The sequence below is a fragment of the Phycodurus eques genome, chromosome 10 (genome assembly GCF_024500275.1).
Source record: "Phycodurus eques isolate BA_2022a chromosome 10, UOR_Pequ_1.1, whole genome shotgun sequence".
Taxonomy (NCBI): domain Eukaryota; kingdom Metazoa; phylum Chordata; class Actinopteri; order Syngnathiformes; family Syngnathidae; genus Phycodurus; species Phycodurus eques.
This window is the reverse complement of record NC_084534.1, coordinates 29,582,614-29,606,970: the sequence shown is the minus strand read 5'-3', so window position 1 is coordinate 29,606,970 and position 24,357 is coordinate 29,582,614. Positions and strand designations below refer to the sequence as shown.

Below are 24,357 nucleotides of genomic sequence, written 5' to 3'. Positions count from 1 at the left end.
GAGCTTTTGTACACGTCGCGAAGTCGAATACGTGGCTCGTCGTTGCTGAATAGTCATTGGGCTGGCACACGTCACATTCTTGCAAATTCACACCAGAGTGAAAAGTCCTAAAAATGGCAGCCCAAGTAAGCAACGACAGGTTTTTCCCAAGTAGCGGATAAAGATATGCATATTTAAAATCTAACGTTTTGTCATCTTGGGTTCAGTTCCCCTTTAATTGTTAACGGCAACAGTAAGACGAAATGGGGAAAAAAAGGAGAAGAAAAAGAAGAACGACGACAGACAGAAGAAGAAGAAGAAGAAGAGGAGTCTCCAGTTTGGCCGCTGAAGAACAATTGTGAAGTTGCAGAAGGTGTGAAGCGGACCGCGCGCATTCCCGCCACGGGGAAAGCGGCGCGCTTAGCGCTCGCACGCATATGAACACGTGCAGATTACATACAGACGCGGCGCACGTACTGCGCATTCCTCAGACGCCGCTCGTCCGTTGCCGCGACCCATCAATTCGTCCGGCCGTCGTCAAATGGCCGCCCGCCTACAAAGACTGGGAGAAAGTAAATGAGACCAATAGAAAGAAAGGAAATATGAAATGCGAATGAAATAAAAGGAAAGAAAGGGAAGAAAAAAGGCAAACAAGCTGGCAAAAGAAGTCAAGAAAGCAGGACGCTTGTTGTGCGTGTTAGTCAGGATCTTTTTTTATTTGTGATGAAGATGAAGATGTGGACGTACACGAAGGATAAAAGAGAGCACAAATCATTTCGAAGCTGCTCAAACTTGACTAGCGTCTATAAATAGATCAAGTATTCACATCGCAGCACGCAGGCGGGAAGTGACCACTCGCACACGCTCACACTATCGCAATGCGTGTGCGTACGCACGTGTGTGTGAGTGTGTGTGTTTGTTTTTAGCTGACAACACCGCATCTTCTTCTTCTACTGCTGCTGTTGCTGTTCCTGGCCCATCTCGGGCCCGTCGTGTCCGGGCGCCGACATCTGCATGAAGAGCTCTCTCAGCTCCGTCATGTCATCATCCAGCGACGGCAACGCGCGGCCGCCGGGGTGCTGCTCGCGCTCTTCGATGAAGTCCCACAAACGCACGTTGTTCATGAACTGCGACGACAAAAAAGACGCTTGAACGGCGGCCGTACACCGCGGCGGCGCGACGCGGCGGCGGCGGCGGCCGGCGCTGACCCGGACGTTCCCCTCCGAGCTCAGCTGCTTGCGCGGCTTCTCCGCCTCCGCTCGGCTTCCGTCCGGGAAGGCGTGGAGGTACAAACACTTTCCTCCGAAGGGACACGAGCCGCGGCCCTGGTCAAAGTACTTGCACGCCTTCTTGCTGCGCACACGCAAACGGGACGAGATGGAGCGAGCGCGCAACGGGCCGGCGGGCGGCGGCGGCGGCGGACGGCCGGCCGGCAGGCTCACCTGACTCCGGACTTGAAGAGCTCGATCAGGTTGTCCTTGTCCTCCTGCTCCTCCACCCAGTACACCGAGGGGATGACGAACTCGGAGACCACGCGACACTCGGGACACGACCTAGGGGAACGCACGTCACGTGATGCGTGCACATTCTCGCACTCACACGTCACGTGACGAGCCTCACTTGATGATCTTGTTGCTGAAGTTGCGCGTGCATCGCCACTGTCGGATGCACACCAAGCAGAAGACGTGGCAGCACGACGACAAAATGCCAAAGCGCCGCTCCGACGGGATGGCCTTCTGAACCACCACCTCCATGCAGATGGAACACACCTCGAGAAAAATAACATCGCCGTCATCGGCGGCGGCGGCGGGGGCGGCGGCGTCGTATGTTGACCGACCGATACCTTGTCTTGACTGAGCTGCGCCGCAAAGGCTTTCTCCATGTCCCTCTCGAAGGCCAGCATGCAAATCTGGGCACAGGCACACCGACATCATGACACGGTCAGCGCCGGCGACGCGCCGGTGATGTCGCAGCGACCGCCGGCGCCGTCACCTTTTCGTGGGCCCGCCTCTGCTCGGCGTCATGCGGGTGCAGCGCGTGCAGCCGGCACACTTCGCACCGGTCGCCGTGGAGATACGGGCAGTCGTCCCGGTAGAAGCAGCGGCCGGCGGCGGCGTACGGACACAGCTGGGAAAAGTCCTGGTAGGCTCCGCCCATCTGGGGAGGGGCTACACGAAAACCGCCGATCGCGGCCGTCCGTTAGCCGTCGCGTCGGCCCGAAGCGCCGTCGGGGTCTCACCTTGTTCCGGCACCGACGCTTCCAGGCCCGTCCTGATGGCGTCCACGTACGAGTGAGAAGAAGCGGGCGGTGCCTCGGAAACCCCGGCGCTGACCGCCGGACCCCCGAAGGCGCTGTCGAGATGGCCCACTGAGTCACACATACGCATGAATTTTATTTGAATCCCGTCGTGTATAAGCGTCCCCGTGTCGTCCGCGTGCGTGCAAGTTGACCTTGAGCGTCTCTCACTGGCTTCCTGGCATCAGGTCTGACTGAAGCTCCGCCTCCAGGGCCCGCCTTGTTATCTGAAGCCCCGCCCCCTCCTCTGTAGGCCGGTTTGATGTGGTCGTATCTGCGCGCACGTCAATCGTCACGTTAAACGTGGACGCCGTTCATCTCGACCTTTTGACTGACGGCACGTTTGTTTCCCGAAAAGAACTCAACATTTTTACACTGCTGCCTCGAGTGACTCGACTGAGGAGTTTGTCAAAATGCGAGCCGTCGCTTGACCCATTTTTTGGGTCTCGCGATACCAGCTACATTGGATGCGCCTCGGACCCCCGCCGCGAGACGGCGCCAGCGCACTTCACAACGTCCGGCTAGAGTCGAAGAGGACCGTTCACAAAACAGCAAGAAAGTCACCGGATTCTTTATTATAATAATCGATCCACAATGGATTTTTATTATCATGCATACGGGTGAGTGGATTTCAGGACGACTGGACTGTAATCGTGGCTTCCAGTTGCTCGTGTTTCCAAACACACGTGCTAACGCACTCGTGGCCATAGCTATGGCGTCGCTCATTATTTTATATCTATCTAGCGCTAGAACGCTCTGGATCCAGTCACAAACTGGTATACGTACTTCCTTATCACGTTGCTCTGATTGGTTCTCTTCTCAACTTCTCCGGCCTCTTCCAAAAAAAATTGCTGTGATCGATCTCGTCTCTGCCAGCCATTTACTTCTCCTTTTTGCTCCGTGACAAAAACATCAATACACTTCTCATCGTCTTAGTCCACAGAAATACATTTCTATGTAGTCAACGTCTAATCTTCTTTAGGGGGGAATAAAAAAACAAAAAAAGGTCATTGACTACAACAAAATTAACCTTGTTTGCAGGTTATGAGAGCAAATGTTACAACCGATACAAGCTGATGCCGAGTCCGATAGTTGGCGTACTCGGCCGATTGAATCAGCCAGCCGATTAATCGGTCGGGCCCTAGTTTTTATACAGTACGAGTCAGTTGAGTCAAGTTTTTCCTCATAAAAAAACGAATTGATTACAATTCCATTCATTTAAATGGGGAATGATGATTTGACATTTGAATGTTTTGAGATACTAGTGTGGTCAGACTCTTATCCCAAGGCACCAGTGTGTTTCTATTAATTCTGCAGAAGTTGATGCAAGTTCCCAGAATTGTGTTTAGATTGTTTTGCTTTTTGTCTGAGCAAAGATGAAACAAATCCAATAAATAAATCTCGCCCGCCGATGTTTGCGTTTTTGAGGAGGTGACCTGCAACGTTCTCCGTAGGCGCAGACTCCTCTCTGGTAGAACTTGCAGATGGTGGAAGGCTTGCTGCTGGACGGGTCGTGAGAGAACATGCAGCGGCTGCCCTCCCGGCACACGCCGTGCAGGAAGTACCTTTGACACAAACACCACACCAAATATTACAGTCCTCGTTCTCTACGCACGTGTGACCGTCCTTCGACACAACCAAAACACAAACGTGGTGAAACTGTATTCATTTATTCCTAATAATCTTTTGGTTTATCTTGGTTGCGCTGCTTCCATCCAGTAATGTGGATACAGATTTTTTTTCATCCAATTAGGTTTCATCTTCCATGTCAATCTCATTCTGCTCACGACCTTCACGATCAGGAGTGAAAATGACGCTGAAAATGGCACTGTTTCTTTAACCAATCACATTTCCAGTTTATCAGCCCTCACCTCAATGAAATCACCAGTTTTCCATCCTCTGACTGGTTACTCAGAGCAAAATTCTCATAACAAAGTTCATCTGTAGCGATCTGCACACATGAATACATTTAATAATCTACATCTCTGGTGAGAAGGTTGTATTTCATTGGAAATATTTCACGTTTCTTTTTTTGTTATTAGATATCAGATATTAGAAATCAAGTTACTCATCAGTTATTCTGTGATTGAGATGTTTTTTTTAACTGAATATGTACTTTGGGTTACTCGAGTAATTATTTCAAGGACTTGAGTCGTATTATTCGAAAGTAACAGCACTCTTCGCAATTTTTGTTTATTCGCTGTTTGCAAGTACGTGACGCTGGCGCATCTTTGTGACGTCACGTGGTGATTTGAAATTGGAATAATTATTTGTGCGGATTATTATTCTATCATTTTTATACGATAATATTTACAAAGCGGCGAGCTAAGAGGCGGATTGATTGACAGCAAGATGAAGCCAGAGATGGGTCAAGAAGGTTACCGATAAAAACATTAGCATGAGGCTAACACGTCCGGCTAACACAAACGATCTCTTGCACGCAGGCAGGCAGGCAGGCAGGCAGGCAGACAGACAGACAGACAGACAGACAGAAGTGCGGCACGCAGGCAGACAGACAGACAGACAGAGAGGGTGTCGGGCGAGAGACAGACCGACTTACCGGCAGGTGACCTGTTTGGTGCTCATCTTCCTCGCGGAGCCTCCAAATGTTTGCTGAAGCTAGCTCCGTTACGCTAGCTAGCTAGCTGCCCGTGTTTGACTGACAGTGGCGTTCCGTACAAACGCGTCCGGGCAGCAACAACCGACCTTCAGCCTCGTCAAACAGTATTTTCAACTTAAGAGCAGTCAAACAAACCAGTTGTAAACTATATTTACTGTATATACTGTATGTCGAGCTATATTTTAGGGGTGGGAAAACTTTTGTGCCCAAGAGAAGCATTTGAAACATTACATTACTCTATAAATTCAATTTAATTGCGTAACCAATTATTGAATGAATTATCTTTTCAAAATGTTAAATGTGTCAGAAATATTAAATACATACAATATTTTCTTTTAAATTATTCTATTCTATTTCTAAATTGTATACATATTTTTTTGTAATTTATTTTATATGAAAATGATTGTATAAATGGAATAAAATTCATTAGCATTTTACTGTTTAATTTATTATACATTTAATAATAAATAATTAACAAGTTATTTGGTTACTAAAATGAATTTAAAAGACGCGAAGTGGAAATATAAAATGGATTCTTTTTCACGTTTTTTTTTTTGCTGTTGTTTGTTTTGTTTTTGGTTTTTTTTTCTATGTCGCACAGTTTCCGGTGGGATTTCGAGCACACGCTGCGTCACAACGCTTTGGCCCCGCCCAAGCCGGTCACCTGCTCCACTTCCAGTCCAGCCGTGTGTCCGGAGTTCGCGTTCATGGAGCTCGGAGACCTGCTGCGCTTCTCCCACTGCGGGCGGACCTCGTTGACGGCGGCCGACGCGGCTCCGGCGGGGCGGCGGTGCCCCGAGTGCGGCCGGGCGCCGAGCTTCTCTGTGGCGGAGGCTCCGGTGCGCCTCCGCTCGCCCATCGTGGACGGGCACCGCACCAGCTGCTGCTTCCTGGTCACGTCGCGGGACGGCGCCGACGGCCTCAGGTCAGAACCAGCACAAAAAAAACAACAACATTTTACTGCATAGAACTGCTGTCATAGTAACCACACGTACATTCAAGTACATATTTGTGTGTGTGTGTGTGTGTGTGTGTGTGCGGGGGGGTCCTCAAGCAGTGAAGAAAAAGATTGTGAGCTTCATGTTGGCATCTCCAATTCTGAAGGTAACAAGCAGGCTTGTTTTGTGTTCATTAAAGCATGATTCATGTTGAATTCAAGTTGATATGTCAAAATGAGTAAAAGTACCAACACCGGCCTCATTTCAAGGTATCGGGTACTCGCCAAGGTTGCCGATACCAGCCACCGATGCTTATCATCTTCATCTTCCGTGCCGCTTATCCTCACTCGGGTCGCGGGCGTGCGAGCACCTATCTCAGCTGACTCTGGGCGAGAGGCGGGTTACTTTTAGGCGGGTTTACTTTTACTCCTTACTTTTTAAATACAAATATCTGTACTTTTTACTCCTTACATTTTAAAAATGAGCTCGTTACTTTCAAAGTCTTCTAAAGTGAGCTACGACGCGACATAAAACGCAGAATGTTGATTATAGACCTATGGCGACGCTAAGCTAGTGGGGGCAAAGTATCGGCGCATTTCATGTTTGCGGAGGGACGACACGGTCGGAAACCAAAATAACGAGGATGCCTGCACATTGCGCTGCGTACGGTTGCACGCACGTCGAACAATCACAACAAGGGAACTCCGAACAGGGACTAACTTTTTTGGCAACTTTTTTCAAAAGTGTCTGCAATGAATGAACCGCGATAGTTCTGTAGAACGCTAGCTTGTTGAAGTCTGGCTCACAAGCATTACATTTTTTGTACACATGTATTTTGCCAGGCACGGTGAACGACTGGTTAGAGCGTCTGCCTCACAGTTCTGAGGACCGGGGTTCAATCCCCGGCCCCGCCTGTGTGGAGTTTGGGGGTTTTCTCCGGAGACTCCGGTTTCCTCCCACATCCCAAAAACATGCGTGGTAGGTTCATTGACAACTCTAAATTGCCCGTAGGTGTAAATGTTAGTGCAAATGTTCAAATGTGCCCTGCGATTGGCTGGCAACCGGTTCAGGGTGTACCCCGCCTCCTGCCGGTTGATAGCTGGGATAGGCTCCAGCACGCCCGCGACCCTAGTGAGGAGAAGCGGCTCAGACAATGGATGAATGGATGGATGGATGGATGGATGGATGGATGGATGGATGTATTTATTTGGCCACTGCCAGAACAAAACCCTTAAAAAAAGACTGAAAATAGCCATAATTTGCTCGTTTTCGACTAGTTTCAGCTTGTTCACGCACATGATGATTCACCAATGTGTTCATTGTATAGTGCCAACTACTGGCAAGGAGGACTTATTTGACGTCAGATTTTTTGCTGTACGTATCAGTCGCTGGTATCGGGAGACTTCACGAGTACGCTAACCTTTGAAATTCGCCCTTCCCAACTTCTAACGTCAGATGTTCTCGTTACAGGCGTGGTGTTGAGTTATACGGAGTCGGGCGTTCAGCGCCAGCAGCGCGGCTGGCAACAGAGCATCGTCGTCCCGCTGGTCGCCCCCGGCGACCGCATCCCACACTGGGACGAGCAGCTGGACCGCTTCGCCGCTACGGACGCGTGGACGCCACACAGGTTCTGCTCGGAAACGGCCGCCGCGCTCTCGCTCCTTCGACCTGCTCACGCGTCCGTCCGTCCGTCCAGGTTCGAGGACCAGAGGGAGTTTGGCTCCTGTTGCTACGGTTTCGCTCTGGGTTTCATCAACCAGATGCTGATGTCACAGGGCAAGCAGCCAATCAGCAGGGTGCGTTTCACCTCCGACCTGGTGCTCCCCAGGGTGCGGGCCGCCTCCGAGTATTTGGCGCTCTTCCGGCACGTCCGTCGCCACGGATACTGGACCGCTTGATTCCGCCGCGTCGCTCGCGTCTCCCGGGCTCCCTGAACTCGGCAAGCCGCGAAGGTGTTTCCACGGCGACGCAAAACACACCTGAGTGGAAATTTGACATTTGACACGAGATGGGAAACGCACCTGAATTGGCATCACACACACTGAATCCTCAGATGACTGATGTCCTTTGAATTGACTTCATTTGAAGATGTAGATCGTTTGTGCGTGATTAAAAAGGGCTCATCTGACATCATTTACCCCGCTTCTCCTCAAAGAAAATGACATCATATGACCAAATTTGATCGTGTGCAACGAATGTGCATGTTCAAATTCAAAGGCCTTATTTTTTCAGTGTAAGATGGTAAATCATGATTGTAAGTGAGATCATCCCCTGTGCACGCAGTCACAGCGTGGCCACAACATTAGGGACCCCTGCGCCATCCAATCCCAGCAGGGCGAGCTGTCGCCGGTCGCGCAACACACACGCACACAACATATTATATCTCTGACGTGATGTCAATCAAAAGTCAGCATGTTACTGCCTTGGACTGTTTGATGTTGATTAGAGCTAATAGGAGTTTATGATTAGGATTATGCAATAATTATCATTAGTTCCACAGAAAAATGAACCTCTGCTGTCCCTAATCTTGTGGCCAATAATATTGTCGTATATACATGGAGATGACAACACCGTGACCTTTCATAAAGATGATTGACATTTGAGCCGGCGAACCAACATGAAACTCAGCACCTGAAGCTCAGCTGTTGTTTCCGCGCAACCTGATAGGGCGCGCTTATCACGTGACACCCGGGCGCCGTGCGAGAAGCTCGTCCGCCGCCCGCCCGTCCATGGAGGAGCCCGGCGTGATCCGCGTGCGGCACGAGTGCCTGAAGGACGTCTTCTGCTTCTCGTTGCCTCAACTTTGTCCGGCTTGCGGCGAGCGTCTGGCGGGACGACGCCTGCGGGAGCCGCCGGTCAGCATTCCCAACCCGCTCTGCGACGGATACAAGACGCCGTGCTGCCTCCTCGTTGCGCCTGCGGACCGCAACGCCGACAGGTGTGTGTGTGTGTATATAGATAGATATATATGTAGAGAGAGAGAGAGATAGAGGTACAGTGGACCACCCGGGCTCGACCGACCCCGCTTTTTTTCTGGAAAAAACAAACAAACCAAAAAAACGACTAAGTGGGGTATCCCGTCAAAACAACACGAATAGGCGGGGTTTCCCACCAAAAAGTAGGCAGGGATCGGACGGAAACTATCCATCCATCCGTTTTCTGAGCCGCTTCTCCTCACGCGGGTAGCGGGCGCGCCGGAGCCTGTCCCGGCTGTCATCGGGTAGGAGGCGGGGTACACCCTGAACCGATCGCCGGCCAATCGCAGGGCACATACAAACAAACAACCAGTCTCCAATTCATGCATGTTTTTGGGATGTGGGAGGAAACCGGAGCGCCCGGAGAAAAGCCACGCAAGGCAACATGCAAACTCCACACCGGCGAGGCCGGGATTTGAACCCCGGTCCTCAGAACTGTGAGGCAGACGCTTTAACCGGTGGAGCGTAAACTAATTCATAATAAAATAATAATAATGCGTTACACTTGGGAACAGTGGACGACCGGTTAGCACATCTGCCTCACAGGTCTGAGGACCGGGATTCAAATCCCATGCATGCATGCGAGGTTGATTGAAGACTCTAAATTGCCCTTTGGTGGGAATGTGAGTGCGACTGGTTGGTTGTTTCTATGTGCCCTGCGATTGGCTGGCGACCAGTTCGGGGTGTACCCCGCCTCTCGCCCGAAGATTGCTGGGATACACACACGGTCCCCCCAGCCCAAAAAACCTGCAAAAGTTGAACAGTACACACCCTGACGCAGAGCACAACGAAATACGCGAGTCCACACAAACATACGTACACGTGTACGTCGCACAGGTACACGACACACCGGCGTGCACACGACAACACAAAAATGGGGGCATGCACGCACACGCACACACACACCGTTGGATTTCGCTGCTGTCCTTTGGCGGCGCTAACGAGGTGGATGTCCTGCAGAGACTTTGACGGGACGTCGGAACTTCACACGGGGATCGCCAACACTTCAGGTGGGCTCGCACTCGATGTCCAGCTGACAATGGAGTGGCTGAAGGTGGGCGTGTGCGCGTGCAGGCGTGGTGTACAACTACACGGAGAGGGGCGTGGTCCGAGACCAGAGCGGCTGGCTCGGCTGCGTGAGCGTCCCCCTGGTGAGACCCGACACCTTCCACCTCCTTGCCCAGTGGGACCGGTACCTGGAGCAGTTCTCACGCGGACCCCTGTGGGACCCCACCTGGCACAGGTACACGCACGCGTCCGGAGAAGATCTGGCAGCCGCGACCGGTCGCCTTCAGTTCTTATCGGGTCTTGTGCAGAGAGAATGGTTTAGGCTCAAGAGTCCACCCCTCAGGTCGGTCTGGTGGCCATCCAGGCCACCCGAGGTGAGGCGCTTGGCTGAGCGGTTCAGGAGGTCGTCCAGGAGCCCAAGCACCAGGGTCTTTACAGGGCCATTCGGGCCCTGTAAAGGGCGGACCAATGGTAATGCAGGGGCCAGGGGAATAGGGACGGGAGACGGCCGCTGGACGAGCGCCGCCGGAGCCGGGACGGGTGGCAGAACAGGAGCCTGGCGAGGCCGCCGAGGAGCCGGAACGGGGCCTGCGGTCGCTTGCTCGGCCCGGCGTCATCGAGGTTTGGGAGTAAAGGGTACGGGAGGGGCAGAGTGCACAGGGACTCGGGAATGTGAACTAGGAAAAATGGCTGGTACTGAACATGGTGGCTCGGGGGAAGGTTTGAATAGACGTGACTTAATTGGAGCCGTGGAACGACGTGTGAGAACGGGTGAAAAATGAAGTGACTTGGGAACAGAGGAAAAAAACGAGGGGGCAGAATTTGACCTTTACTTGGGCGCCTCCGTGGGCCACCACGTGGCGGTCCCGGGTACATGGCCAAGAAAAGGTCTGAGGGAAAGGATTAGGACTCACTGGGGTTGGAAACGGGGAGAGGTGACAAAAACTGACGAGGACGGGATAAACTAGGGAAGGAACCAGAAAAATCTAAATCTGTGTCAGAGTCAGAATCAGGCAGGAGGTTAACTAAATCGGGGCCATCTTCACAATCAGAAAAATCGGAATCTAAAAAGCATGTGGATGTAAAATAGTAGGGCATGGTGAATAACTAGGACACGTGGGGGCTCCCACTTAACAGGAATGAAGATTTGACAGGAAGCTGCTAATTAGGTTAAGGTCCACTCGACGTACACCAGGCCTTGCCCAAGTCGCCGTCTCACAGCAGCGCAGCGTTGAGGTGCGGGAGTTCTCAAGTGGTCGCGAGTCTCTGCGGCGCCTCGATTTGCAGAGCGCAGGTCCGCTACAGCATTTCATCCACGGGTTACCCGAATAACCCAAAACGGGCCGATGCATTCCTAAAGTTGGACCGACCCAACGAGCGGTTATTTTAGACCAGCTAGTCTGGCTTAGGGGGTTCGACCCTGCGTGTTGGGTTGGGGCTGTCTACCCCAAAATGGGTGGAACGCGACCCTGCCGTTGGGTCGAATGTGATCTTGCTGTTAGATTGGTCAAATGTGAAACAAAAAGTGGTCTAAAACATAATAATAACAAATACATTATTAATCCCACTGTTTTTTGGCCCCACTTTGATGTTGCTGCATCATACATAGCCAGCCAAAACGGTTTCTTCTGGAAAAGTATTTTCGAGTTAGCATTGCTAACATCCAACCATCCATCTTCTGAGCCGCTTCTCCTCACGCGGGTCGCGGGCGTGCTGGAGCCTATCCCACACAAGGTTTTCGTCCCAAGAGGAGGATCAAGACCCAAGTGAAGGTTTTAGTACTGAGGGAAGGTTCGATTTTGCCTTTTTCCCCACGTGGCATCGAGCGAAACGTCAGCTTTGCCGAGGACTCTCACAACTGCCTGACGTTCTGCGTGGAGTTCATCAACGGCGCGCTGGCCGCCGAGGGCCCGGGCCGAGGTCCCGCGAGCAGGGACGCCTTCGCCCGCACTCGGATCCTGCCCGCCGTGAGCCGAGCGTGCGAGTTCGCGGCGCTGTGCCGACACCTTCGACGGCGACAATTCTACGTGGCGGACGGGCGGCCCGCCCGCGCGACGTCGTCGTCGTCGTCGCGGATTCGCACCCTTCGTGATGAGGACCGGGACTTTTGAACGCGCTCCTTCGTGTACTCCAAATACTGGACCTGTGTTGCTGCGTGTACTAGCGTTTACTTGTGTGTCGTCGTGTGTGTGCGGAGAGTCTACCCGTCCGCCATGTGTGCAAATAAATCTTTGGTCGTGTGAGTTCGTCCGTTCGTTTTCAATGGAGGGCACATGGCGACTAATAATGGACTCGTGGTCGCCGGCGGGGCCGGTTCTTTATTTGATTGGATTTATTTAGAAGGGACAATGCGCGTTCATGAGCACCAGTACCATACTTGTGCCAATTGATTTATATAGCGCATTTCATACACAAGGTAACTCAATGTGCTTTACATGATTCAAAACAAAAAAACAGCTTATAAACATTGAAAACAAAGAGAAAAAATACAAATACAATTGAAACAGCGTACAGTGCAAGACATATGATTTAAAGGTGGAAATGCTCTAGAAAGCATGGGAAAAAAGAAGTTTTTAACCTGGACTTAATAACATACACACTTGGGGCTGACGTCACTTCTGTTGGCAATTTATTCCATTTGTGTGCAGCATAATAGCTAAATGGGCCAAAGTGAGCGTACAGCTAATTTACATTCGTTGTCCCTTAGCAGGTGACTTCAAACGTCGACGAGACTTATCATGAAGTCATCGTCGGAGGAGAATTTTAGCTCCCAGCCAGGCAAGATCCATTGAACTGTTTTGTACATTTTAACGTAAGAAAAGCATGAAAAACATGTTTTTTTCCCTGTAACCTGACTAAAGTTTTGAGTCCCAGCAAAAGCGGATTGGAGTGGCTTGTCACACGTGCTGGTTGAAGACAGAAAGTGAGACCAAGACGAAAGGCGGGATATTTTGCTGTGTGTAGGTGACGCGCACCGAGCCGGTCGGGCCGCGGTGGGAGGGATTGGCTTTTGGAAGCTGTTGAAATACGATAAGTGCTATGCTAATACACCTTTCCAGCTTGTTTAAAAAGGGCACACGGTAAAAAAAAAAAAAAAAAAAGATGTGTTTAAATCAACCATTTATTCAATTGAGGGGTGCCCAAAACGGGCTCGAAAGGCGACGCCCCCTGAACTCAAATTTCCCGACGACCTGTTCGTGTTCATTTCCAGCCGGACACATATTTTGGTGACGCCGGTTTGCCGGCACGCTAGCAGCAGAATGCTAAGAGGCTAACCCGGGAGCACAACTTGGGACGTCTGCTCGCTTCCCGGTGGTCGTCCGCGGAAGCCGGCGGCATGCAGGCCGACTTTCGGCCTCCCCGGCGTCGCTGCCGGGTGTACGAAGAGTACGCGGCGCCGCTCCCCGCGAGCCGAAGGAGACCGACGACGAGCTGCTTCCGGGCGGACCTCGTCAACCGACACGTGCTGGTCACGGAGCCCGAGCACGTCGGCGAGATTCACAAGCGGGTGACCAAATGACGACTTTGATGTGATCTTGTCTTCGTCGTTACCCACCGCTACAATTTGAGTTGAACGAGAACACACTCGAGAGCTTCATATTTACGATTATTTTGTATCGCATCACCTCGCAAGAGACCAGATTATACGTGAAGGATACCTCATATGTATAACTTTTTGCATAACTCGTACAACTTTTGAGGCGAATGATGTTTGTAACCTGCAGCATGACTAATGTCATTTTTAAGATTTACACGCAGGTGGAATCATCAACACGTACACTAACCGGCTCTTTGGCAACCACAGTATGACGTTTTGAACTTTTAACTTCTATATTATGATGATGATGATGATGTAAAATTAGATGTTGTTCTTGTTGTGTCTTCCCACTCATCCAATCATCCAAGCAAATCTTGAGCGACGTGACTTTTTCTGAAAACAAGTTAAGCCCGTCTCGATGTTGTGAATTGTGTCGTCACAATAACATCCGAAGACGGCTGCTCGCTAATGTCAAGCGGACCTTTGAACCCTTTGTGGGCTTTCAGGGATATTTCGGGAAAGGCGTCCTGTCCAGAGCCCGACCGGAGCGCGGCCTCGCCGACCGATGGCAGCGTGAGTTGACCTCGGAGGTCGCGTTGCCGCTCCGCGCCGGACTCAACCGCGTTCTGTCTGTCGTTTGTGTTTCCAGAACACGAAGGCTTCCTGCTTCCTGTCATCACACAGGCCAGGCGGGTGACATCGCTTCCCGTAGTCCCGGTCTCGGTCGCCCTCGTACGCCGACGACCGTGAAACGGAACGACCGCGCCGACCCAGAAATGCTGTGGGAATTCGGAAACATTTTGAAAGTTTGAACCGAAATACACGTGACCAAATTGAATTGAATCCGATCGAATATTTCGCCGTCGTCGCCAGCTGACGTGCACCGCTTACACGAACGGCACGGCTGCCAACAGAGAGGTTCTAGTATAGACCAGACAACGTGAGCGGAATCGTTTTCAATATGACGGTTTTTGCAACGATGATTTGAACAACCCGAAATGTTTAGCTTGTTTACAGCTAGCCGCTACCCTGAGCCAGCAACAGCAAACTCTACACTCTCATTTGCGGACTCCCACTTCACTCACCGGGCCAGGCCCCGCCTCCTGAAGCCACGCGCACTCAAAGTCACGGATGCTGCAGTGTAGAACGTGATGATGGCGACTTCAAGTGGACAAAAATAGGACCTGCACCTCATTGTCTATTGGTATTATGCCAAATCAATTTTTGTGCGATCACTCAAATAATTGTTGGGATGATCTTTAGGATACTCTATTCTCAAAATGTTATTATTCTTGAGTAGACTGGGGTGTTCCGATGAAAGCAATCGTTGCCATTCACTATTTCAGGTACAAGAGCACTCAAAAACCAGTCCTACCATTTCCAATCGGAATTTTGCATTACAATAGAAGATAAGCTCTTTTATCTGAAAGTCTGCTGTGAGATGACTGGAGGTCTTTCCTCGTTTCGTCCCGCAGGTACGAGGAGCTGCTCGGGTGGGCGGAGTCGGCGCTCCTGGCTCAGGGGTTGGCTCAAGAGGCCGTCACTCAAAGGCTGCTCCGACTGCGTCAGCCGGTCCACCCGGACGAGCTGAGGCGCGAAGCCGAGGAGGTTGACGAGGCGGAGGGCGGGGACGGGGACGCTCGAGCGCACCCCTACGCGAACTTCAGTCTTGACCCCGAGCCCGAACTGAGTCCGAGTCCAGTTTGTGAGCTCAGTTCCGGCCCGAGCCCCGACGCCGCCCCTGACCGAGGATCTGCCTCGGATTCCGACGCCGACCTGGATGACGGTTCTTTAGTTCCGGGTCCCGGTTTCGTCTTCGTGGCCTCCGACGCCGACCGCGTGAGTCTCGAGTTACGCCTGAAAGATTTTCTTCTTTTCGGATCAATTTGGCTTTCGGCAAACGTTTGTAGCGTCGAAATGGAGTTTTTGAGCGCGTGTGGTTTCAGGTCGCCGTGGAGGTGCGGCACCTCAGACGGAATCCGTTACGGCTGAGCGAATATCTACAACTGGGCCTGGAGGAGGTCCGGTCGTAAAACCTTTTCATTGATTTGATCAGTCGCGCGGACCGATCGATTCGGCTCGATTGGTCTGAAGGCTCCGCTAGCCGTCATGCCGTCCGTGTGCGTGTGTGCCCGCAGGCCTTCTTCCTGGTCTACAGCCTGGGCTGCCTGTCCGTCCACCTGGAGCAGGTAATTGTCTGTCTGTCTTTCCCAGTGCTGGGAAGTAACCGAGTACAAATACTTAACTTCTACCGTACTTACAGTGGGTACGGAAAGTATTCAGACCCCTTCAATCTTTCACTCTTTGTTATATTGCAGCCATTTGCTAAAATCATTTTTTTCCTCAATGTACACACAGCACCCCATAGTGACAGAAAAAAAACTGAATTGTTGACATTTTTGCAGATTTATGAAAAAGGAAAAACTGTATTCAAAGTATTCAGACCCTTTGCTGTGACACTCATATATTGAAGTCGGGTGCTGTCCATTTCTTCTGATCATCCTTGAGATGGTTCGACACCGTCATTGGAGTCCAGCTGTGTTTGATGATACTGATTGGACTTGATGAGGAAAGCCACGCCCCTGTCTGTATAAGACCTTACAGCTCACTCACAGTGCATGTCAGAGGAAATGAGACTCATGAGGTCAAAGGAACTGCCTGAAGAGCTCAGAGACAGAATTGTGGCAAGGCACAGATCTGGCCAAGGTTCCAAAAAAAAACTTCTGCCGTACTTAAGGTTCCTAAGAGCACAGTGGCCTCCATAATCCTGAAATAGAAGACGTTTGGGACGACCAGAACCCTTCCTAGAGCTCGTCGTCCGGCCAAACTGAGCAATCGGGGGAGAAGAGCCTTGGTGAGAGAGGTCAAGAAGAACCCAGAGAGGCTGTGGCTGAGCTCCAGAGATGCAGTCGGGAAATGGGAGAAAGTTCTAGAAAGTCCACCATCGCTGTAGCCCTCCACCAGTCGGGGCTTCATGGCAGAGTGGCCCGACGGAAGGAAGCCTCTCCTCGGTGCGCATGACAGCCCGCATGGAGTTTGCTAAAAAAAAAAAAAAAAACAAAAAAAAAACACCTGAAGGACTCCAAGATGGTGAGAAATAAGATTCTCTGGTCTGAGCAGACCAAGATAGAAATTGTTGGCCTTAATTCATCACCTGTCCACTACAGTCCCAACAGTGACGCATGGTGGAGGCAGCATCATGCTGTGGGGGTGTTTTGCAGCTGCAGGGACAGGACGACCGGTTGCAATCGGAGGAAAGATGAATGCGGCCAAGGACGGGGATATCCTGGACAAAAACCTTCTCCAGAGTGCTCAGGACCTCAGACTTCACCTTCCGACAAGACAATGACTCTCAGCGCACAGTTAAAATAACGAAGGAAAGGTTTCAGAACAACTCCGTGACTGTTCTTGAATGGTCCAGCCAGAGCCCTGACTTCAACCCAATTGAGCATCTCTGGAGAGACCTGAAAATGGCTGCCCACCCACGTTCACCATCCAACCTGACGGAACTGGAGAGGATCTGCAAGGAGCAATGGCAGAGGATCCCCCAATCCAGGTGTGAAAAACTTGTTGCCTCATTCCCCAAAAGACTCGCGGCTGTATTAGCGCAAAAGGGGGCTTCTGCTAAATACTCGGCAAAGGCTCTGAATACTTATGGCGGTGTGATATTTCCGTTTTTCTTTTTTAATAATTATTTTTCTGTCACTATGGGGTGCTGTGTGTACATTAATGAGGAAACAAATGAACTTCAATGATTTTCGCAAATGGCTGCAATGGAACAAAGAGTGAAAGATTTGAGGGGGTCTGAATACTTTCCGTACCCACTGCGAGTAGATGTTTCTTCTTACTAGGTTGACGAAGTTATCAAAAGTATTGGAACATGTTGTTGTTTTGATGCTCTTCAACAACAACATGCTGCACGAAATGTGATTTTTGCTTTTGTTGTTCATGTTCTGTCAAAATCCATTTTTTCACTGATTTATGCAAAACATTGTTCCAAATGAGCCTTTGACCTGACTTACGGTTGACATTTGTTGAATGGAAAAGTCAATCGACGGCGTGAGGCTTGCAAAACGGCGATTTGAAACGGATGACGTCGTGACGTCCTTTTGTCAATTCATATTCAAGTAGCCGCCCGCTAACTCGGCCGAACGGCGACGCGGCGTTTCCGGGTTTTAAGCGAGCGAGTCTTCCAAATTCAGTCTCGACCAGGGACGGGCAACTCACCGATGGCGGGGGCCACCATTTTTTGTCAGCGCTGCCGCGGGCCCACGTGGGACCGCCGTTGTCTTGGTCGAGTTTTCTCCGAGCTCAGCTTTTCGCCGTTGCGTCGTTCTCAGCGAGGCGTCTCCGATCCGGCGCCATAGGAAGCCACGTCTGCCGTCGAGCGGTCTTGGACCCGAACGAGTTCGAGGAACAAAAGTTCACGAACTGCTTGATGTTTTGGGCGAACGTCAACTGACCTTAGTTCATTTCCGCCCGATGAACGTGATCGCGAACGCGCTCATTGCGGCGTCTGCGAACCAAAGTCGATTTTCATTCAAGAGCGCGCGGTTTTGCGAGGGACAAACCCGTCTGAACGCACGAATTACAAGCCTTCGTATGTCGGCGGATCAACGGCGTATTTGGCGACCGATTCGGTGCGGCCGCCGTTCGTGGCGGGCGCGTCGCAGCTGCGTGAGAATCTGCGGAAGACTGCGGGAGAGTCGGGAGAGGGAAGTCTGGGTTTCCCTGCTTGAGCTGCTGCCCCCGTGACCTAACCGCGGAGAAGCGGAAGGAAATGGATGGATGGATGAACGGGAGCGGAGGACGAGCCTAACCTCGAAATATCGTCCTCCCTCGCTCCTAATTTTCACCCACGTCACGTTCTCGATGAGTGGGCCGGCAATCTTGGCAAATTGTGCTTCACAATGATAGGAAGGCCACGTCGAAGCGTCTGATCCGTTTAAATAGAGAATAACCGCCATCCGATCAGAGCAAGTGTCTGTACTTGTACTTACTGTAAGTACAAAATGTGAGTACTTGTCATCTTTGCCATGTGGTGAGCGTGTCCTCGTCTGTGATTGGCCAGGAGCCCCTGTCGATCGCGCAGCTTTGGCGGCGGTTCGTCTCGCTGCGCCCCGACTTCGTCAGCGCTTACGCGGCGTACCACCACTTCCGCAGCCGGGGGTGGGTCCCCAAAGGAGGAAGCGGCGCCAAGTACGGCGTGGACATGCGTAAGAAAAGCGCCGGCCGGCCGCGTCGCGGGACCGCCGGTGTCGCGCTAAACGTGATGACTGCTCTTTTGTTTTTTTCCAGTGCTGTACAGGAAAGGTCCTCCTTTCTACCACGCCAGGTACACAACGTCCGACAAACGGCAAACAAAGATGGCGCCGGAGCGCACAAATCGCAAAAATAGTCTCAATGGCTGTTGTTACATATTCAGTCATATTTTTGAACAGCAGGTTATTGAAAATGATTGAAGAATATTTGAAAAAGCAGGTTATTTTTGAGAACATAGTCTACCCCCCCCCCGCAGAATCAAGGAATCTTTCTCCGAATAAAAGGCATAACATGAAGAGACTAAAGCTGCATTTTGAAATTACTTTTTCAAAGGAATTTCTTGTTAAAATTTGACTATGAAGTCCCTGTAAAGTGTAAATAAAAATGTCTTATGACATTATATAAAATGAGGCTTGAAATTGATGACAAATCGAGCCTCGCGCTTTCTCGACAACGAGGCGTTCTAAAGCGGCCACAGCAGCGGGCGGCCTCGGTCCGCACGCCGCCTGCCGAGTCGGGCGGCCGCCCCCCTCGCTCTTTCGACTTTGAAGAGCGCACGCTCGGGGCCAACAACGAGGCGCTCCAAAGCGGTCACATCAGCGGGTGGACGAACCGAAGGGAAGGGGCTTTTCCAGCGTGCAGGCATCGCGAGCTCGCTGACCCAACTCAAGTTGTTATATAGCGGAGGAGGAGCGACTCGTGCTGGGCCGGAAGTGCGTCAGCGCCCCCCCCCCCCAAAAAAAATTTGCAAATCTGAAATGCTGAAAAACAGTTCAACACGATAGCCACAATTCAGGACTAAATAGTTGTGCCTTTGGACATTTTCATCAATTATCGTCAAGCATTTTAGAAGCAAATAACAGGATCCTTAATATAAAATTATTCAACTTTACCTTGAAAATCTTTATCTTTCAAAATACAGCTTTTTATCCCAATAAAATGTCCTTGTTCTTGTAAAGACAGACAGACAGACAGAAAAAAATCTGACTTTATTCTCGTTGAGTACAACCGTTTTTCTTGAAATAATATTCCTTTGTTATTATAACATTTGGACTTTTCCCTCAAGTCTGCAACTTTTGAGTCCTTTCGGGTTGCCGTGGTCGTCGTGTTGAATTGACGTCAAGATGTTGAGGGGGTGCTTTTGGGAATCTCCCTGGACCCAAAAAGTTTGAGAAGCTCTGAAGTCAAAATTTGCCATTTGGTCGGCATGTGAAAATGTGTCTTTCAGTTATTCCGTGGTGGTGGAAAAGGCGGACGAGCGTTTTGCCGGCTCAACGATGCGTCCGTTTTCCTGGCGTTCTCTGGCAACTTTGAGCAGAATCACCGCCAACGTCTCCAAGGTGACGACGACCGCGCTGCGCCGCATTTCATCCGCCGCTTTTGTCCCGTGTCAAGAAAACGAACCAAAAGCAAAAAGGTGTTGGTCGCTGCGCCCGCAGGAGCTGCTGCTGTGTTACGTCATCCGTCCGGCCGACCTATCGGAGGCTGAGCTGGACTCGCCCGCCTGTCTGAGCAAGCTGAAAGTTCAGGTAACGCCGTCAGCGCTCGTGTTCGCCGCACTGACGTCGCGCTACAAAATACGGGCGGGCCTCGCCTCTTTGCCGACGACCGCCAAACGGACTCCCTCGCTTGCCAATATTTCTGGAACTAAAACTCAAGAAGGCGTCTAATGCGAACGTCGTTTTTCTTTGTTCTTCTATATCGCGGGATTTTGTGGGGATTATTTTTCCACGCGGACTGACGTTATGTCATTCGCATAGCAAAAAAGCGCGAGCCGGGAAGGAAGCGTGCGTAGAAGACGTTTGGGAGCAGTTCACACTTAAAACGATAAAATACAATTTGTCTACTGCAAAGCACAACTAGCTTAAGTTAGACGACCGCACGTGAAGTTAACGTCGTCAGCTCATTTAATGTAGCCTACCGCCGCTTATTTGAACCAATTGTAATCCCTCCACAGGTGGTTAGGATAGAGGGAAATATTGGAATTATGCATAAAATTGACAATATATTGTCAATGCAATCCAAATTACGCGGTGACTATTTTGTGGATTTTACGTTCCGGAAACCTCTGCAAGTCAACAAGGGACGTTTGAAACTTCTCATGAATCGAGTTACCCGTAAATGTACAGTCGGTACATGCCACAAGCTCATTTGCTCTTGAGTGAAGTGGTCCGCGTGCGTGCGTGTGTGTGCGCGCAGGTGGTCCTGGTCAGCAGGTGGGTTTCCTCCCGAGAACGTGCCGAGCAAGAAGACGTCTGATTGGCTGACAGCAGAGGGGGCGTGTCCGCAGAGGAGTGGAACGTGTGGACGTGAAGTTAGGATGATGATGATAAACATTTCAGTCAAAAAAATAAAAATAGTAATCCCAATAAAACCAATATATATAATCATAGATATCAACAGGCTCCATTGCGAGAAGCCTTTTTGCAAAGAGAGGTTTTTAATGAGGTGGTTGGGGGCGGAGTTCCAGGTCTTGAGGTTTGGGGGGCACCCAATCGTGCCAACAGCAACTTTTTGGTTTGTTTTCTCCACTAAATAAACATCTTGTGTGCGTTTCTTGATAAATATCGAAGCGATCGTGTGAAACTTGAGCAATGCAGACGAACATATGGAGGTTGAAACTCCACCTCCAAACAAACGCAAGAAGTCATTTTCTTCCATCCATCCATTTTCTTCCGCTTATCCGGGTCGGATCGCGTGGGCAGTAGCTTTAGCAGGGACGCCCGGACTTCCCTCTCCCCAGCCACCTCATCTGGCTCCTCTCGATGCGGAGGAGCATCGGCTTGACTCTGAGACCCTCCCGGTTGACCGAGCTTCTCACCCTATCTCTAAGGGAGAGCCCGGACACCCTGCGGAGGAAGCTCATTTCGGCCGCTTATATCCGGGATCTTGTTCTTTGGGTCACGACCCACACTCCTTGGCGGAGTCCAACCCTCATCGGGACGAGTCCGACTTACTGCCGGATATGCGGACCAAACTCTGACTCCGGTCGTACGGGGACCGAACAGCCCGTATCAGGGGGTTCGGTACCCCATACTTCCGAAGCACCCCCACAGGACTCCCCGAGGGACACGGTCGAACGCCTTCTCCAAATCCAAGATGGCACCTACCAGTGTGGTCGCCTCGGTAACGCGCTCTCTAGTATTGTCTTTGTTTTTGTGTTTTTCGTCCGTCTTTGGAGACCTTACGCGACTCACTCACACGAGGGGAGACCTGCTAACCATCAAGGAGGCTACTCCGGACTTTCTGTCACCGACTTTCGAAAATCCGCTCAGTTTTTTCCCCGATTTACTCACCGGAGCGGCGTCCGCGGTTTTCGGCGCACGCAGGCGGAAGCGGCGCCACAGAGGGAAACGAGCCGGCATTCAGGTGAAACTCCGCAAGAGAGGACACAGATTGGCGTTCCCGTCGATCCGCCTCGCGAATCTACGCTCCCGACCCAACGAAACGGACGAGCTTCGTCTTCTGTTAAAGACCGGTAAAGACTTAGGACGTTCCGCGGCCATGCGCTTCACGGAGACCCGGCTTTGCGACGCCGTACCCGATGGCGCCGTCACGCTTCCCGGCTTCCGCGTTCATCGAGCGGACCGCGAAGCGGAATCATCGGGGAAAACGAAGGGCGGCGGGATATGCCTCCATATCAACGAAAAACGGTGTACGGACGTCACGGTGCTCAGCACACACTGCTGCCCGCATTTGGAGTCGCTATTCTTAAACTGTAAACCATTCTACTCTCTACGTGAGTTCGCATCGTTCATACTGGCCGGAGTCTATATTACGCCTCAAGCTAACACGAACGCCGCATTGCTAACGCTCGCCGAACAAGTCAACGAAATTGAAAAAAAAACACCCGGACTCCCCCCTCATTATTCTCGGGGACTTTAACAAAGCTAAACTCGACCACGAACTCCCTAAATACAAGCAGCGCATCGACTGTCCTACCAGGGAAAATAATACTTTAGACCACTGCTACACGACGCTAAATAACGCATACCGTGCTATACCTCGTGCAGTCATGGGCTCGTCTGATCACTGCTTAATTTACTTAATACCGACGTACAAGCAAGAACTTAAATGCACGAATCCTACAGTTGAAACGGTGAAAAAGTGGACCGATGAAGCCAAGATGGAACTTCAAAGCTGTCTAGACTGCACAGACTGGAGTTTCTTTGAAAATTCAGCCGGCAGCCTGGAGGAATATACAGACACTGTCACATCCTAGATCGGTTTCTGTGAAGAGGTTTGTGTACCAACAAAATCATTTCGCGCATTCAACAACAACAAGCTGTGGTTCGCTGCTAAACTTAAGCAGCTCCGCCAAACTAAGGAGGACGCATAGCAGAGCGGGGGATCTTCAATAGATCTGAGTGAAGCGAAGTTCCATCCTGTTACAAACGCTCCACCATCATTCCAGTCCCCAAGAAACCTGCAATATCTGGTCTGAATGACTACACGGCCTGTCACTCTGACATCTGTGGTCATGAAGTCCTTTGAACGTCTCGTGCTGGACCACCGCAAGAGTGTCACAGGTCCCCTGCCGGTACCCCTGCAGTTTGCCTCCGAGCGAACAGGTCTGCAGATGATGCGGTCAACACGGGACCGCACTTCATCAGAGAACACCTCGACAGTGCAGGGACCTACGCGAGGATCCTGTTCGTGGACTTCAGCTCAGCGTTCAACACCATCATCCCTGAACTCCTTTCCTCCAAGCTTCTCCAGCTCAGCGCCTCGCCTGCCATCTGCCAGAGGATTTACAACTTTTTGACGGGCAGGACGAAGCAGGTGAGGCTGGGGGAGACCACCTCATCCACACGCAGCATCAGCACCGGGGCGCCCCAAGGTTGTGTCTTCTCTCCGCTGCTCTTCTCTCTCGACACGAACGACTGCACCTCAGCGAACCCGACTCAAACTCCTGAAGTTTGCAGATGACACCGCTGTCATCGGCCTCATCGAGGACGGTGACGAGTCTGCATATCGACGGGAAGCGGAGCGGCCGGAGCCGCGGTGCGGCCGACGCGACCTGGAGCCGAACACGCTCGAGACTATAGAGATGATCGTGGACTTCGGGAGGCGTCCTTCGCCACGGCTGCCCCTCACGTTGTCCGGCCGCCTTGTGTCAACCGTCGAGACCTTCGAGTTCCTGGGAATTACAATCTCTCAGGACCTGAAGTTGGGCGACCGACATCAACTCCGTCCTCAAAAAGGCCCAGCGGAGGATGTAGTTCCTGCGGCTTCTGAGAAAGCACGGCCTGCCGCCGGAGCCGCTGAGACGGTTCTACACAGCGGTCATCGAATCGGTCCTGTGTTCTTCCATCACAGTCTGGTTCGGTGCTGCTACAAAAAAGGACAAACTCCGACTGCAACGGACAATCCAAACTGCTGAAAGGATTGTCGGTACCCCCCTACCCGCCCTTGAGGACTCGCACGCTGCCAGAACTAAGACAAGGGCGTGCAAAATCCTCTCGGACCGTCCGCACCCCGGTCACCGGCTCTTCCGGCTCCTGCCCTCAGGTAGGCGCTACCGATCGACGCAAACTAGAACTAGTAGACATTCCGACAGCTTCTTCCCTCTTGCGATCAACTTCTTAACCACCTAACCTATAATTCCATGACAACAAGCTGGCAATTTTTTGACTTGAGTTCGTTGTCACATTTCTGTGGGGCCAATGACGTATGACTCGTGCACTCACTGTAGTTGTCTCGCCACGCTGCTCCATTTGCACACCGATTGAGGAGTATCT

General features: G+C 51.3%; 4 protein-coding genes across 6 annotated transcripts; 3 read left to right on the top strand and 1 right to left on the bottom strand.

The window, feature by feature from the left end:
* Positions 1-676: 676 nt before the first annotated feature.
* On the bottom strand, positions 677-5,047 carry mkrn2 (makorin, ring finger protein, 2). The gene is made up of 10 exons (XM_061687653.1): positions 4,836-5,047; positions 3,712-3,840; positions 2,431-2,549; positions 2,219-2,347; positions 1,972-2,147; positions 1,823-1,888; positions 1,600-1,748; positions 1,422-1,532; positions 1,188-1,332; positions 677-1,106 (listed from the first exon to the last, which is right to left on the bottom strand). The coding sequence occupies exons 1-10, from the start codon at positions 4,859-4,861 to the stop codon at positions 930-932; spliced, it is 1,227 nt and encodes a 408-aa protein (XP_061543637.1). The 5' UTR covers positions 4,862-5,047; the 3' UTR covers positions 677-929.
* A 467-nt stretch (positions 5,048-5,514) lies between these two features.
* mkrn2os.1 (MKRN2 opposite strand, tandem duplicate 1) lies at positions 5,515-7,961 on the top strand. The gene is made up of 4 exons (XM_061688453.1): positions 5,515-5,820; positions 5,953-5,999; positions 7,304-7,460; positions 7,530-7,961. The coding sequence occupies exons 1-4, from the start codon at positions 5,603-5,605 to the stop codon at positions 7,729-7,731; spliced, it is 624 nt and encodes a 207-aa protein (XP_061544437.1). The 5' UTR covers positions 5,515-5,602; the 3' UTR covers positions 7,732-7,961.
* mkrn2os.2 (MKRN2 opposite strand, tandem duplicate 2) lies at positions 7,550-12,045 on the top strand. 3 transcript variants are annotated; one of them, XM_061688452.1, is made up of 5 exons: positions 7,550-7,629; positions 8,501-8,771; positions 9,769-9,818; positions 9,883-10,051; positions 11,654-12,045. In XM_061688452.1, the coding sequence occupies exons 2-5, from the start codon at positions 8,563-8,565 to the stop codon at positions 11,925-11,927; spliced, it is 702 nt and encodes a 233-aa protein (XP_061544436.1). In that variant the 5' UTR covers positions 7,550-7,629; positions 8,501-8,562; the 3' UTR covers positions 11,928-12,045. The 3 variants fall into 3 exon arrangements, with proteins under 3 accessions (XP_061544436.1, XP_061544435.1, XP_061544434.1); XM_061688451.1 differs by lacking the exon at positions 11,654-12,045 and adding an exon at positions 10,160-11,599; XM_061688450.1 differs by lacking the exon at positions 11,654-12,045 and having other exon boundaries at positions 9,883-11,599.
* Positions 12,046-13,015: 970 nt separating this feature from the next.
* On the top strand, positions 13,016-21,181 carry tsen2 (TSEN2 tRNA splicing endonuclease subunit). Its single transcript, XM_061688449.1, has 11 exons — positions 13,016-13,324; positions 13,861-13,927; positions 14,004-14,043; positions 14,830-15,193; positions 15,301-15,375; positions 15,493-15,543; positions 18,426-18,570; positions 18,653-18,689; positions 19,845-19,956; positions 20,056-20,145; positions 20,816-21,181. The coding sequence occupies exons 1-11, from the start codon at positions 13,154-13,156 to the stop codon at positions 20,873-20,875; spliced, it is 1,212 nt and encodes a 403-aa protein (XP_061544433.1). The 5' UTR covers positions 13,016-13,153; the 3' UTR covers positions 20,876-21,181.
* The last annotated feature ends 3,176 nt before the right edge of the window (positions 21,182-24,357 follow it).

Bases quoted from the DNA above. Each gene is read 5' to 3' on its own strand.
- mkrn2 (XM_061687653.1), bottom strand. From the start codon at position 4,861: ATGAGCACCAAACAGGTCACCTGCCG. The intron at 2,348-2,430 runs GTCAACTTGCAC...TGTGTGACTCAG, and splicing joins GCCAGTGAGAGACGCTCAAG to TGGGCCATCTCGACAGCGCC. The intron at 1,749-1,822 runs GTATCGGTCGGT...ATTTTTCTCGAG, and splicing joins CGCAGCTCAGTCAAGACAAG to GTGTGTTCCATCTGCATGGA.
- mkrn2os.2 (XM_061688450.1), top strand. From the start codon at position 8,563: ATGGAGGAGCCCGGCGTGATCCGCGTGCGGCACGAGTGCCTGAAGGAC. The intron at 8,772-9,768 runs GTGTGTGTGTGT...GATGTCCTGCAG, and splicing joins GCGGACCGCAACGCCGACAG to AGACTTTGACGGGACGTCGG. The intron at 9,819-9,882 runs GTGGGCTCGCAC...GTGCGCGTGCAG, and splicing joins GGGGATCGCCAACACTTCAG to GCGTGGTGTACAACTACACG.
- mkrn2os.1 (XM_061688453.1), top strand. From the start codon at position 5,603: ATGGAGCTCGGAGACCTGCTGCGCTTCTCCCACTGCGGGCGGACCTCG. The intron at 6,000-7,303 runs GTAACAAGCAGG...TTCTCGTTACAG, and splicing joins TGGCATCTCCAATTCTGAAG to GCGTGGTGTTGAGTTATACG. The intron at 7,461-7,529 runs GTTCTGCTCGGA...CCGTCCGTCCAG, and splicing joins GACGCGTGGACGCCACACAG to GTTCGAGGACCAGAGGGAGT.
- tsen2 (XM_061688449.1), top strand. From the start codon at position 13,154: ATGCAGGCCGACTTTCGGCCTCCCCGGCGTCGCTGCCGGGTGTACGAA. The intron at 13,325-13,860 runs GTGACCAAATGA...GTGGGCTTTCAG, and splicing joins TCGGCGAGATTCACAAGCGG to GGATATTTCGGGAAAGGCGT. The intron at 15,376-15,492 runs GTCCGGTCGTAA...GTGTGCCCGCAG, and splicing joins TACAACTGGGCCTGGAGGAG to GCCTTCTTCCTGGTCTACAG.